Source organism: Nymphalis io, chromosome 4, assembly GCF_905147045.1.
Source record: "Nymphalis io chromosome 4, ilAglIoxx1.1, whole genome shotgun sequence".
In the NCBI taxonomy this organism is placed as follows: domain Eukaryota; kingdom Metazoa; phylum Arthropoda; class Insecta; order Lepidoptera; family Nymphalidae; genus Nymphalis; species Nymphalis io.
The window spans coordinates 5641385-5655980 of NC_065891.1; the positions used below are offsets into that span (position 1 = coordinate 5641385).

General features: G+C 34.5%; 3 protein-coding genes across 4 annotated transcripts in view; 1 reads left to right on the plus strand and 2 right to left on the minus strand.

The window, feature by feature from the left end:
- Positions 1–12095, plus strand: part of LOC126781593 (phosphatidylcholine:ceramide cholinephosphotransferase 2-like) — an 83611-nt gene extending 71516 nt beyond the window's left edge. Inside the window, exons 1-2 of one of the 2 annotated variants that reach the window (XM_050506501.1) lie at positions 6866–7206; positions 7919–12095. In XM_050506501.1, coding sequence (XP_050362458.1) covers positions 7945–9267 — 1323 coding nt within the window. In that variant the 5' untranslated portion in view covers positions 6866–7206; positions 7919–7944 and the 3' untranslated portion in view covers positions 9268–12095. Of the gene's footprint in view, positions 1–6865; positions 7207–7918 lie in introns of those variants that run through there. The other variant, XM_050506500.1, reaches the window with a different exon arrangement.
- The window catches only part of LOC126781583 (spondin-1), a 232186-nt gene that overhangs the window by 40938 nt on the left and 176652 nt on the right, over positions 1–14596 (minus strand). The window lies entirely within an intron of this gene.
- Positions 1–14596, minus strand: part of LOC126781605 (uncharacterized protein KIAA0930 homolog) — a 36751-nt gene that overhangs the window by 21584 nt on the left and 571 nt on the right. The window contains exons 2-4 of the mRNA XM_050506524.1: positions 10744–10904; positions 9317–9499; positions 1416–1514 (exon numbers count right to left, since the gene is read on the minus strand). Coding sequence (XP_050362481.1) covers positions 1416–1514; positions 9317–9499; positions 10744–10904 — 443 coding nt within the window. The remainder of the gene's footprint in view (positions 1–1415; positions 1515–9316; positions 9500–10743; positions 10905–14596) is intronic.

The window sequence follows — 14596 nt, forward strand, 5'->3', positions numbered from 1 at the left end:
AAAAATCTTACGCGTCAAACAAATAACCTCCTCATATATTTAAAGTCGGTTAAAAATAATAGTCCCAATGGCGCGGAAATCGGTCAAGTTCGTCCACCTTAACAGATCGTTTAGTTAACTATAGGGGCAATTGGCAATATAACGTGGATGGTTTTCAATTTATTCGTATTATATTAGTCATACAAATAAGTTTTTATCTCGTAACTATTTACTTATTTCGAATTCATGTGATTCATCAATTTTAGAACACTCATCCTATCAGCTAAAATATTTTAAAACATGAAATAAGCATTTAACTGTTAAAAACTTTAAAAAAAAACTGTATTTTTTTTAAATCGATTACAAAAACAAAACATGTTATTTAATAATTAATTAATATAACATATAATGTATATATTAGAAAAATTAATCTCTAAAAATCAATTAAACCACTTGTAGAGAATCATTAAGTAACGATAATAATAACTTTATCAAATATGGTATTATATTGGATAAATTATTCGTATCATGAAACGAACGATAAAAGTGACGGTATAAATATTATGTAGGTATTTGAGAACTGCAAATATAACAAAAACAGATGGCCGCCTTTGTAAGATCATTAACACGACTGTCATTGACGATGATCCACCAAAGCGTGACGGTCTTTTACTTTCGCTAGAGATATCGTCCGTAAAGACATCACGGATGCATATAAATATAGTACTACAAAATTCTAACGATCTTTAACGACGGACCCGATGTTTAGAGAAGAAACTACGTTGTAACGTTACCAAAACAACTTCAACTGTTAGCTATAAATATATCTAAACCGTCAGCAAGTTATCTGCAATGGTTGGTATTTGCAATCTGCAAAGTTTCAATAGCGATCGTTTTACTCTTGTTAGTCAAACAGTGGACGATATCCCCTCCCCCCTCTGGCATTCTGCGCTTTGGCGCCGCCACTACAATAACCGTTATCACGTCCGCTCGAATCCTGTATATACTCAGCTTATAACTATATAAACCGTACTTTTTATATGTAAATTACTGTTTATACTGGTTATACATTATATTGATGCAGATCGCCTTATTTTTAATATAACTGACTGATATTTTATAGTGAGTATATTGATGGCGTCTTGTATATTTTTTATTGCTTCCATTCGTTTGCCAAATCATTTGAGCGACACTTTTAAGCACGCGCATAAGAAACCCGTGTATCATAAATAGTAGACGAGATGGACACGTCATTTTGATACAACTTAGTATTATAAAACTTGATATATATGACAATAAAATACAATTGGCGAAAGACATATTGACTCGTCATTTAATTTATTACTTTCAAGTCGTGGCATAATAAATCGCCTACCATACATCTTATTTTAGGACATCATAAATAGTGATAATGACAACATTCAAATTAACGTTACCTCATCGAAATTATCGACCATGAAGCAAATATGGGGGTAGGTCATCTCCTCACCCTCACCCTTTGTGTCCATCTTGCGCCGGCTCGGAGACGCGTACACCTGCCAACGTGCATCGAAGAATCATTTGCATGCTGAAATAACTCGATATATACTTCCATTAATAACATGGCATTTTATAAATTAACATTGTATTAAAAATTACTTTAAGAAAATATTTTAAATTTAATGTGTTGTTTGCTGCAATTTAGTTTAATCTTTATTGTACAAAAAACTGTCATCATTAACTGCTAGGGCTAAGCATCCATGACGATATGCATACCATTTTTAAGGAGCCAATAACATCGTACAGAACAACGCTTGCTTTCTAAATCACAATAATTTTAGACTGAATCTAGAAACAATAATTTTATATTAATATATAGTGTATCACTATAATTGTGTTCCTTTATCATATTCGAACTAAGGCCTTAAATATTCTCAGTCTTACAATTATTTTGTTTACATGTTTAATTATAAGTTTTGTAAAAACACATGGAACAAATGGCATGACCGACAGATTCCGTGAAGCTCTTAATTAATCGAGGAGCAAAAAGTGTTAGTGCCTGTAAATAATTTAAAATTAAACACAACGAATAAACGATTATTCTCAATTCGTTACTATTTTTGAGTCGGAAAGTTACTCGGATAAGATTTTGTACGGTGATACGTTATTTCGTTTTAAAATAGTTGCATAATAATATTACTAATTATTTCATATTTTTATGTCCACGATTAGATTACTTTTCTGTCACCATAAAAAGATCCATCCCCTCAATATAAAATAGCATTGTCCTTGCTCTTCCTATTGACTCAATACTTTTATGCCTTTATTTTTATCGACGTGAGAACATGGTCATCATATACATTTTACACGATGATTTGGTATTTACAAGTTAAATAAAAAACGAACGGAAACAGTAATGTTCATCCACGATGCTTGGGAGTTGAAACGTGACATCACAATAACTTTTATACAGGCATAGATAGAAGTTAGAACAATGTGAACAATACCGAATTCAAGAGAATTTTGTGTTCAAGCAAAATGGAAGTACAATTTTTTTTGCCATACAAGATTTTCTGGTATAGAAAAAACTAAGCTAGTAACAAAATTCCAGAAATAAAATTTGAAAGCGTAAGAATAAAATTTAATTATATATAGTTATTTATAGTCATCGTATAACTACAATAAATTTAATCACAGAGAGCGGACTTTATATAATTTAACTTTTCCTTACAAACATCGATATTTTTCGAGCGGCGAGCCATTGTTAAGAAAATTGAGAAGTATTCTAGGAGAAATTTCAATCGATTCAATTTCTTTCCCATTGAAGTCACAAAGGGTTTTGCATGAAAACATAGGATTCACGATTACATACTTTCTTACATTGAACATCGATTTAATATGTAGGGTTTCTTTTAGCAATTGCAACAGATTGGATTCGTAAGGTTTCATTAGAGCTCTCGTTGCCAAGTTTCATATATCATTACGTCATCATTCTCTACTACACTAAGGCGTCAATGGATTAAGAACATGTTCTTGAAGGAATGACTATTTTATTATTTAGTACAAAGATATACTATAGGATTATATGAACAGAACGCTAATATACTTAATAAAATACAGTGAACAATGTGGAATAAAAAACAACAAGAAAATAATTTAAAAAAAAACTACAAAACAATACAAAGTTAGGTAAGGAGGTAATTTATTCATGTCTAAGATAACGAGTTTAATATATTTTTAATTTTATACTTATATTCAATACACTTTACGCATTAACTTTACAAGAAAAATATAAATTATAAAAACTTGAATTTAAAATTAGACAGAAATATACATATTTATTTGAGTTTCCTTCCGTTGCGTAATTTCTGACGTATTTAATATTCCGGATGAAATAAAAAAAAATGTACACACACATATATATTAAATGACATAAATTAAGATACACGTTACTTAAATATTCTCATACTTTCTAATTTTTTAATATAGTGCTTATTTATTAATTACGCGATGCTATTATGTATACAGTACATAAGTCCGAGTTCGAAAAAATACATATAATTCACAATTACTTCGAAATATAAAATACCGTTAGGATAATTTTATTAAAGTGGTGTTTGATAATGAAAGCCGGTCGGGAGGAGTCTGTTACACAATGAGATGCCATTTGACCTTGACCGCGAAGCTTTGAGCTGGCTCCAGAGACTGGTCACATATCGAACGAATCGACAAACATCGTCGGAACTTATACATCGTAAATTGAAATAAAACGTCTGTTTACTTTGATTATTTATAACTTTAAGATTTATTAGTATAACTTAATGATATATATAAAGGTTAAATAGAAATTAGAATGCTGGCTTTTGTTTGCATTGGCAAATTGAAAATCATATGTTATTATATTGTTTTTGCAGCTTATAAAATTATTAATATGAAAATTTATTTACTGTAGTTAGTAGGCTGATGAAAAAAAAGTTATAATATTTATCTACATTATAATTGTAAATATTAAAATTATACCTACGCAGTTAGTCTATCCATTTAATCACTGTTCTTAGATGCGCTGTTTATCATACGTTATACAAACAGGATTTACAATACTTCCTAGCGCGCTATTCTGAACCACCCTGCTAAAACTATAAGAACTTTAATAGCTTGCTTGACAGACATTAATTTGCATATCGGGCTGGTTTGTTTAGTGGTTGCAGTTGTAACATTATACCGGTCATAATGTCGTCAAACGATACTAAAAATGTGTCTAGACGTGTAAACCTTAGTGACTGCTGCATGCTATGTAGTTAATATCGATTTCAATGTTACGTTATTATTGTCTTCAATTTTAATTTAAGAAATAATATACTATTCTTTTAGGCGAAGTAATACAACAGACTCAATAAACACAATCAAATAATAAGATTTGATTTAGAAATGCAAGATGCAGTCGAAAAAGAATTCTTCAATCGTCTTAGTGTTCTTGACTCATTTCATAAGTTCTATTTCAATTCCACAATAAATATGTATATAACGACGCCTCATATGATAAAATCTAGTCTTCGTGGCATTATAAAAGAGGCAAACATACACAAATACTCAAAAATCGATACTGCTCTTTAAAAGCAGTTGAGTAAAACTAGACAAAAAATATTCGATGCAGTTGTTAGTCAAGCGAGATCTCGCCTCTGGGTCTCATTGTCAATTGACCTCAATTGGCGATTGATTCCTTCATATTTTACGAATGTAAAAGTGAAGGATGTCCATTCAACTCCACGTCTTATTCAATCCACCTCCACGTAGTTCGTATTTAAATTTGAACAGTTACCTTTTTTCTGGCTTTTATTACGAAGTACATTTAAACAAACAAAATTATAAGTATCGTCAATGAGATAAAAAAGTATTTTGTACTTTATTTATTAGCAGTCACAGTTTTTCCTTTTATAGGTTGTAAATCGTATTTGATTCGAAAGACAGTTTGCGACTGGTTTATCCTAGTGAAATACTAATTATGTAACTACTGGTGTTAGGGCTTTGTGCAAGCTCGTCTGGGTAGGTACCACCCACTCATCAGATATTCTACTGCAAAACAACAGTACTTAGTATTGTTGTGTTCCGCTTTAAAGGGTGGGTGAGTCAGTATAATTACAGGCACAAAGGACATAGCAACTTAGTTCCCAAAATTGGTGGCGCATTGGCTATGTAAATGATGGTTAACATTTCTTACAATGCCAACGTCTATGGGCGTTGGTGACCATTTAACATCAGGTGACCCATGTGCTCGTCCGCCTACCTATTCTATAGAAAAAAAGGAAAAACAGGCAAGAATCGTTACAAGAGCATTACATTTTCGATTGACACAATAATACCAGATATATGTGTGCCTTTTTGGGTCACAATATTATGACCTTCGTTAAGATTCCGTAAGTTTGGGCAAGCGGGGGCGGAGACCCGGGCGTAAACGCCGGAATAGTAAGTCGCTATCAAAACCGGCTTCAAGCAAGTAATTGACTATAGTTTTCGTCCCATAATCTATCCCCGTATTTATCTACGTATTCGTTTGGTTAAATTAGTTTTTTGTATTATGAGATTAATGTTCTTTTTACTATCGTGGTTTATTATATATTTTTATTATCGTGATTTTATCATCGTGAGATATGTCAGATAAAAATATACGTATAAGATAATTATGTAAATATTACTACAGCACTATCAATATTATAAAAAACTATTCAATTAATTATCTATTTGTCACATATCAGTACGCGGAGATGAAATCTTGTAACCACTTAAATTAGACTAAATTTTTTGCATACTCTTGGTGCTGGAAACAATACTAGTATCTATATCTAGTAGGTAAGAATTTGTGCAAGCCCGTCTGGGCAGATACCACCCACTTACTAGATATTCTGCCGTCAAAGAGCAATATTTAGTATTATCGTGTGCAGGTTTTGAAGGTTAAGTGAACCAATGTAACTACAGGCACAAAGGACATAAAATCTTAGTTACCAAGATTGGAAAGATTTTTTAATTTTAATAACTTATTAAAACCCTGTCACGTGTAATAGAGTTTTTCGTATAGGTAGGTTCTAATATTGACGTGTGAGGACGTTTACTCGAATATTTATGTTTGGTTTTATAATAAATAAGCACTAACCTCTGTGTAGGGTAAAAAAATAAAATAATATATATTTCAGAAATACCGGATAAGCTACTTTTAAAACTGTTCTTGTGCGTGCTATATGATATCCTCACGAATAGTTGATACATGAATCTAGTTTTTAAATAGTTTTATTATTTCCTTAATATTGAACTGTAAATTGGTCATTTTTTCTACACAATGGATATAGACATAAAAAAATCACACTTAAACATCACTCTTTGTCTCTCTCTCTCACGCACACTTACAAACACAGAGACATCTTATACAGAGATACAACCAGAAAGATAAAATCAGACGGTGACGAAATTTCTAAGGGTTCCTTTTCTGCCTCAACATACGGAAGTCTTTAACTTATATTAATGGAAATGTTAAACATTGCTTAAGTTACTTTACGTATCCAATACATATATGTAGATATGATTATTATCCTCTGATGTAGTCTATTCTTTGTGCTTAGTTATACTCTGATCCGTATTTTATTCACTTTGAAGACTTAAAATCGACAAGTTTATGATTATTTTTTTGTATATAAAAATATCTAAAATAATGATAGAATATGAATGATACCAGTAAGTGAATGTCATCTGCGGTCACGTAGTAGGGCCGCTAGTCACCGGTATAAGAGCACCGAGCGGGGCCGAGGAGGGGAGCGCCTGTCGGTGACGTCACCCCGCGTAATCATTCCCATTGAGCCGAGCGTGCGCGAAGGGACCCGACGGCACACGAGCGCCGCTGCTGCCATACCGAAGCCAACCAGTGTTACATCTTTTCTAGTACGCGGCCGTCACCATACAAGATCGCTCGCAACCGCGCAGCCCGTCGAATAAAAGAATATTTTCATCGAGATTGGGGCCGCGATACAGTGCGCAGTGCAACAGTGTGAGTGAAGTTCGACCTGTGAAGCTCAGCTCAGAGCGCTTTCCACGCATTCCAAAAGTGATGTGTATTAGATAGTGTAAAGAAACGACCTCGTTTATCCCTAATTCGCCGGACGCGAGTCAGGCCTGGCTTTCTATCGGGCGCATAGGACTATCGACACGCCGAATCGATGAGGAGCCGCGCTCGGCCGGAATGACAGCTCACACATTGATCGAGTGAGTCCCGATACTGTACACTATGCAACTTCCGTGCGCTTTCTACCGCGATGCATGTGCACTGTGAAGTTAAACGAGCATATCGCACATATGCACAGATAAATTTACCGTTTCAACCGATCTATATTCGTCCGTTTTGCGAATGCATCCCGTAGTAGGACGTGCAGACCCCGATGCAACACGATTCGCAGCAAACTAACAGACAATCGTTAATTAGCAGATGCCACAAAGGAGAGCGGCCACCGCGCGCCCCTCGTGCTTTGTATCCACGGTCTTTGAACTGTGCACCCCGTTTCCCTCTCATTTGTTTACAACAATAAACCATCTAGAATTAACTATAAAATACGCAGCATTTGCTCGTAGTAAGTGCAAATAATTGTTGTAATGGTGAAATCGCAATTATGTTTTGAAGAACAAAACAAGTATATCATTAACATAATAGATTCAGTTTTATTAATGTTTGCGTTTAACGTTTTACTTAATATCATTAATTGCCATAAAGAATAAACACAAACTATAAGCGTTAATATAAATTCATAAACCGGTTATTTTGACAATTTATTAAACACTACTGTCAAAATGGAGGTGGAGCAAAATTTTTAATTGTAAACTCACAAATAACAGTGAAAATGATTACAAATTATATTATTTACCGTTTTTATTTCGTTCCTAATAAAACTGGTGCTGTAAATGTGGTTTATTTCAATTTCAGGCCCAATACAAGCCAATGGTGATTGGATGACGATCTCAGCTCGCTCCCCGGACAAGGAGCCCTCACCACCCAAGCAGATCAACTTTGCGGAACCACTGGTCGACTCAGTGCGCGTGTACCTCGCCAATGAGCTGCCTGCCAAGCAGCTAGCGTTGGTGCCGTGCGCGCCCTCGCCGCCCTCACCACCTACGCCTCCGCTGCTGTGCCATGTTGACATAGCTACCAACACCGCGCGTGAGGAAATCAAGGGCATTAATTTTGAGGCGCGCCTCAAACGGAATGACCTAAACAACAACGCATCGCGGCACCAAAGCGAAAGCAGAAGAGACATGCCAAGCCAAGCGGAGTTAATGCAGCGACAGCCGCTGTTGGCACGCACAGTCAAGACGGACGTGCCACAGCCTACTACTGATGAGTCTGATCCGGACCAAGATCACTCCCCTCAGCGCGCTCATGCTGGCGATTTCATGGTGGAGATACCACCCGGCACAGTTCGCGAGGAAAGATATCCCAAAGAAATATGGAAGACAATATTATCTTTCTTTTTTCTATTTTTATGCGTATGTGTTAACATGATGTCACTGTCTTTAGTACACGAGCGGCTTCCGGATAGAAACACAACGCCACCTCTGAACGATATTGTGCTCGACAATATAACCGCGCGGGACTGGGGTCTTGCTGTGTCAGAATACTTGATCATGATATCTACGACGGTTGCCATGTTAGTCGTCGTCTTCCATAAACATCGATTTATCGTCGCCCGACGACTATTCTTTATAATCGGCCTACTGTATCTATACAGGTCAGTCACTATGTTTGTGACCGTACTGCCTGTTTCCAGTACCACCTATTATTGTAGTCCTAAAAGTAACAACACAACACCGCTGCTCGTTATCAGAAGAATGTTTTATTTGATATCTGGCTTCGGCCTGTCTATTAATGGAAAGCATACATATTGCGGAGATTATATATATTCAGGACATACGATGGTGTTAGTGTTGAGTTACCTAATCGTAGCAGAATACTCACCGAAGAAGCTATGGCCGGTACACTGGGCGATGTGGGGCTCAGCTCTTCTCGGCGTATCGTTCGTGCTGCTGGCGCACGGTCATTACACGGTAGATGTTGTAATCGCGTACTACGTAACTACGCGATTGTTCTGGACGTTCCACTCGTTGCTCGTTACACCGCATCGCAGCGGCAACGGTTACAATCACTACATGATACAGCGTGAATGGTGGTACTGGCTATTCACGTACCTGGAGAGAAACGTGCGCGGGCCAGTTCCGCGACGCTACGACTGGCCGCTGCCCTGGCCACGCACCAAGCTATTCAGCCGGCTCAGCTAGTGACGCGCTCGCCCGTCGTCGCCGCCACCGGAACGCGTATGACGCTCACCTTTTGGGAGTGCCGCTTCAGCACCTGCAGCTCCTTGGGGCTGGTCCGCGTGCAGATGGCCAGCGTGAGCGTATAGTCGAACTGGTGCACGATCAGATTCAGGTAGACGGTCTCCTCCCAGTCGATCTCCGGGTCACCGATGGGCAACTTCTTGGAGTCTTTGCGAAACACCTCCACGTCCGTCTGCGAACAAACCGGCCGACCGGGCGGCGGGTGAGCCGGTGAAGCTTGGAAACCGTGTGCGGTCTGTGTGTCAAATGTGATAACCTTATACCTATTGCAAACTATTCTTAATCGACGACTTCGTAAGCTTTTATTGTTAAATAGATTTAAGATTCGATTTTCATTTGACAAAGAACAATAATAATCGATCAATTACGTACTATCAAATGTTGTAAATTTTTTTGTTTTATAAATTGTATATTTTATAAGTGGTTATTGAACAGTCTCGAGTCTAACTAAAAAAAATAATATTTATTAACAAAATATACTGTGATTAGTTTTTGATGTGCGTTGAGTGCGAGTTCGAGAGAATATGAACGTTGTATTGAGTGTGCGAGGTGGCGCGTCTAGACTAGTAAACAGCATTGTACATTTTTCATGTTGTAATTGTAATTGCATCATATTGTAAGAAATGATATTTTTATATTGTTTAAAATGAAATACACAACTGTTATCGATGCAAACTTTTTGTATATCCAAAGATTGTTCTAATAGAATATAGTATCTATAATCCAAATGGTGCTAACCTATAAACATTGGCGATCGGTCGTATCAAGCAGTTCGTATCGGTGTCCTGAACACCGCGCGAGACACGCGAGGCACTTCGTTAGAGAATCTCGTGCAGGTTAACACTACTATTTGTATTATAGGATATTTGGGAACATTAGGTGCACAAATCATTTACTGATTGCAAAAGTATTTTTATATAAATGAATTTATTACTTAGAACCTTAATGTAGTGTTATTAACCAGACAACTATCATTTTCCATTATTCATGCGTAGGCACTACTAGATATCGAGTAACAATTAGATAGCATAATACATTTAATCTGACCTGGATTCTAAAAAACATGTGTTGTAGCCAGTTGGTTGCGACGTCTACTTGCTAATATAGTAAGAACAAATTTAGAACAAAATTAATTAAGATGTAATACTTGTTTACAAATATAATAATATAATTACAATTATATAACATAATTCAGTCTTATCAATAAAGTATTTAATATGTTATAAACTGCCTATTGAATACATGCTTAATACTCGTTTCAGGAGTTGCCGTATTAAATGAAAAACATAATGTTATCAAGTTACTCGTATCATTTAAATGAATATATGATATCGTTATCAAAACAGTAAAATGTGAATAATATTATCAGGAAATCCTAAAATTTAACAATTGTATTAGAATTGGAAAGGTACGTACCTCATACTTGGGCAGGTAGCGCGAAGAACCTTTGACGTGACGTTTGCGAACAAAAAACAGTAAATCGTCGCAGTCGATAGACTGTTCCTCTTGAAACAGGAAGTGGCGTACAAATAGATCTGTCCAGTACGTCGTGCCCTGCAGGACCACGAAACCTGAGTCTGCAATATAATACATGTGTACTTCATATTCATTCTTGAAATAAGCATTTATCAATATGTTCAACGTTAAAGCAGTTCGTTTTCGTTGTTATTATTCATAAAATGCACGTTTATTAATCCAGACGTATAAGATAATCACAGCAATAGTTAATTTATTTTTAAGAGTAAGAATCCATGGTCATACAAAACAAAGTGCCTTCGAAGAAAATTTAAATAAATCTTGATCTAAACTTAAAACAATGGCTTAGATATAATTTGCATACACCGTTGTATCGAAAGTCGTTTGTAGTTTTTTTTCCTATGAATATTAAATATTTGGCTATCGCTTCATATTCCTATGTATAATTTAATCTCGTAAACAAATTAAAAGGAACAATTGCGAAAACTTATTTTACTTATAATTGATATGTGATAGATGCTAGTTTTAAAAATGTATTTAAATATAGTTATATTACTGCAGTGTCGATATAATTATTATAGAAAAATTGCCAAGGCTCGATGTTAAACTTGCATAATGCTACGATTATTTATTGAATTTAATGTAAGCTTTCGTTTCGGCCTGATAACAGTCACCGATTGTATAATATAGTAAGAAACCATAATATTATGTTATGTTGGAGATTCGGGATACTCTTGCATATCTGTTGTAAAATATTTTCAAAGTTTTACATTATAAACTATGTATTATATTTATTTGTTAATTTATTGTTTGTTACAATCTATGGTAGGATATTAAGACTAATATTGAGGTGATATTAAACTCAGTTAAATGAAATAAAATGAATATATCACCAGGAAAGAAAAAAGTTGTACTATATCTTACTAGAGGTTCTCGGAAACGAGATGCGTTTACTAACACATTCCGAAACCGCAAATTAAACTATCGGTATTCAATTAAAAATCGGCCAAGCAGTCCCTTGAATGAATGTGTGTTCTTAAAAAGTAGTAGTAATATAAGAAAAAAAAAAAAAAAAACATTATTGTACATGTTATTATATATTTGAAAAGAAATAAATAAAGGAATTGTGGAGACAGTCTTATGAAAATATTGCAAAATTTCACCAAAGCCATTACAAAACCCCAACGTATTTATAACACTGAAGTTTGATCGATGTCTGTTAGTGAGTATAATAAATGACAGTTTGTACCATTGCTGTTGTAATTCAAAGTTCAATAAATGTCTTTTCTAAATAGCTTCGTTTTATTTTATTTATTGTCGGTGGTGCTTGTCTATTTGAACCCAAAATTTTCTGTTCTAATCCACGTGTTATATTCCTTAGGCCATCTCTTCACTTTATCATAATCAGTGTTATTTTCGACATAACGCAACATAAAATAAATAACAAATACATATACGATCAGTTGTTTACCAGCAGGCTGAGTAGACTTGAGCCAAGAGTGGCAGATTTGTTAGACAGCAAATTTAGGGAACAATTGTTTTAATAGATTTATAATTACATATACCGAACGAAAAAAAGACTGTTCGATTGATTTTTTATGCCTTGCAGAAAAAAGTCTTCAAGATGTCTTACCGATATTTTTTCCTGCTTGCCTTTTATTGTACACTCGAAATAGATTAACATTTGTTGTTGTGCAAAGTGGTAAATATATATAGCCTATACTTGAAAAACGGGTAAATTCGCCACTGATATATATTCAAAACCAATTTCCATAAAGTGAATGTTGAATATGAATATACAGTGTTGCGTAATCGAAAGTTTCGTCCTGTCATTAATTTAGCCTGCGTTTGTTTATACTGAATAAGCACACTGACCATAGAAATATAAAATAAATACGTTATATAAAATAAAGAAGACATTCAGCTATGTGTATCTCTATGACATGTGTATTCATACTTATATTATCAATGCGAAAATGTGTTTGTCTGTTTGTTTCGCTTTCACGTCTTAACTACAGAAAAGGACGTACACACTATAATATCTCCTGCGCAATTGGCTAATCTCAAGAGAGATATATATTATAGTGCACAAGTGTGTACGCAAACACAGGTGCACTCTCTATTCCCTAGCTTTCATAATCCGATCCAATCCGACACGACCGGAAAGAGTTCTGGCGCAGGACCAACGGCTTTACGTCCTTTCCGAGACACGGGAGTGTATACACTTCCAACTTCCAGACCCCGGGCTGCTACTGAGAACTTTCTGAGAGCAAAACCCAATAGCTTTTTATTGGCCCGACCTGGGAATTGAACCCAGGACCTCCAACAGGCAGGCATACTAGTATTGTATATAACTGGCTTGGACAATAAGAATTACTGCAATACTAGAAATATCTACAAGGAACTGACTTAAAGATCTGACATAGTCATTGTATTTAAATCGATCCTGTGATGTCCTTGTAATTTGTGTTAACAACAGACATACTGATAATATAAAGCTGAAGAGTTTGTATGTTTATTTGAGAGCACTTATCTCAGGATCTACCAGTCTGGTGCAAAATATTCTGTTTGAGGTTGATAGCCAATTTATTGAGAGAGGCTATATAACATAAAGCTACACCACAGGGGAAGAGTTATTTAAAAAAGTCTAAAAGGTGAGTGAGCCAGTGTAACTGAAGGCACAACGAACAACTTCTAAGGTTCCATAAGTGTTTTATACGCCTTGCAGTACCAATGTCTATGCAGTGACTAACTAACTTCACATTATTGGTAAGCAGTTCATTATCAGGTGCCAAAATAGCTCATGGCATACCAAAAAAAAGTAATTAAGTTTAACAATAGTGTCCACTGAAAAGTGCAACATATTCAAGTATTTAAAACAATTATTGTTAAACTTTACTTATACTTAGAAAGGAAGCAAAATATTGTTTTTTTACTGGTTATTTACTTATTTTTAACAAGACCGACCATGAATTCACAAACCAATTACAAAATCATATATTGTATGTAAGAATGGGGCATTTGTTTAGACATAAACCATTTTTGTGAATATTTAAGAATAAAAGAAAAACAACATGTGTTAATATCATGAGATGACATTGCAGTATTCAATTCATTGCTTAAAATGTACGAGCATAAGACTCAACTTATTATCTGGTGACTCAACTACTGATGACTATGGTTAATAAAAACATATTTTTTAACTATGAATGTAATCTAAAATGTATAAATGTATATATATATATATATATGTATATATATATATATATATATATATATATATGTAATTAATTGGAAGTGTTGTATTTTATATACAATAATATATATATTTATTTAAAAAGTCAAAGTATATTTTATAAGGACATCCAAAACATTGTTGTTTTGTATAGCATATTTCAACTACAGGAGTAAAGACGAATATACATTTTTAGTTTAATTTACATAGTATTGTTTGTTAAGATCTAAAATAATGTATTCATTATAAATTTAGGAATGGTTTCGAATATTGGTGAAGTTGTTATTGGAAATTTGGAAGCATAATTGAAGTGGATATATGTAATTAATTAGAAGTGTTTTATTTTATATACAAATATATTAATCAAGAACTGTTTGTAATGCATGATATATAAGCAAATAAAATAGAATATGTGAACCATAGGTTTGTATATCATTACTTCTGATCGATTGGTACAGGATATAAACATCTTCAGTGTAATAAAAGCAAAGGTACATATGACAACAATTAGATCAAGAATTTACACAAAAAAAACTATTAAATAAAATCTCCATAGCA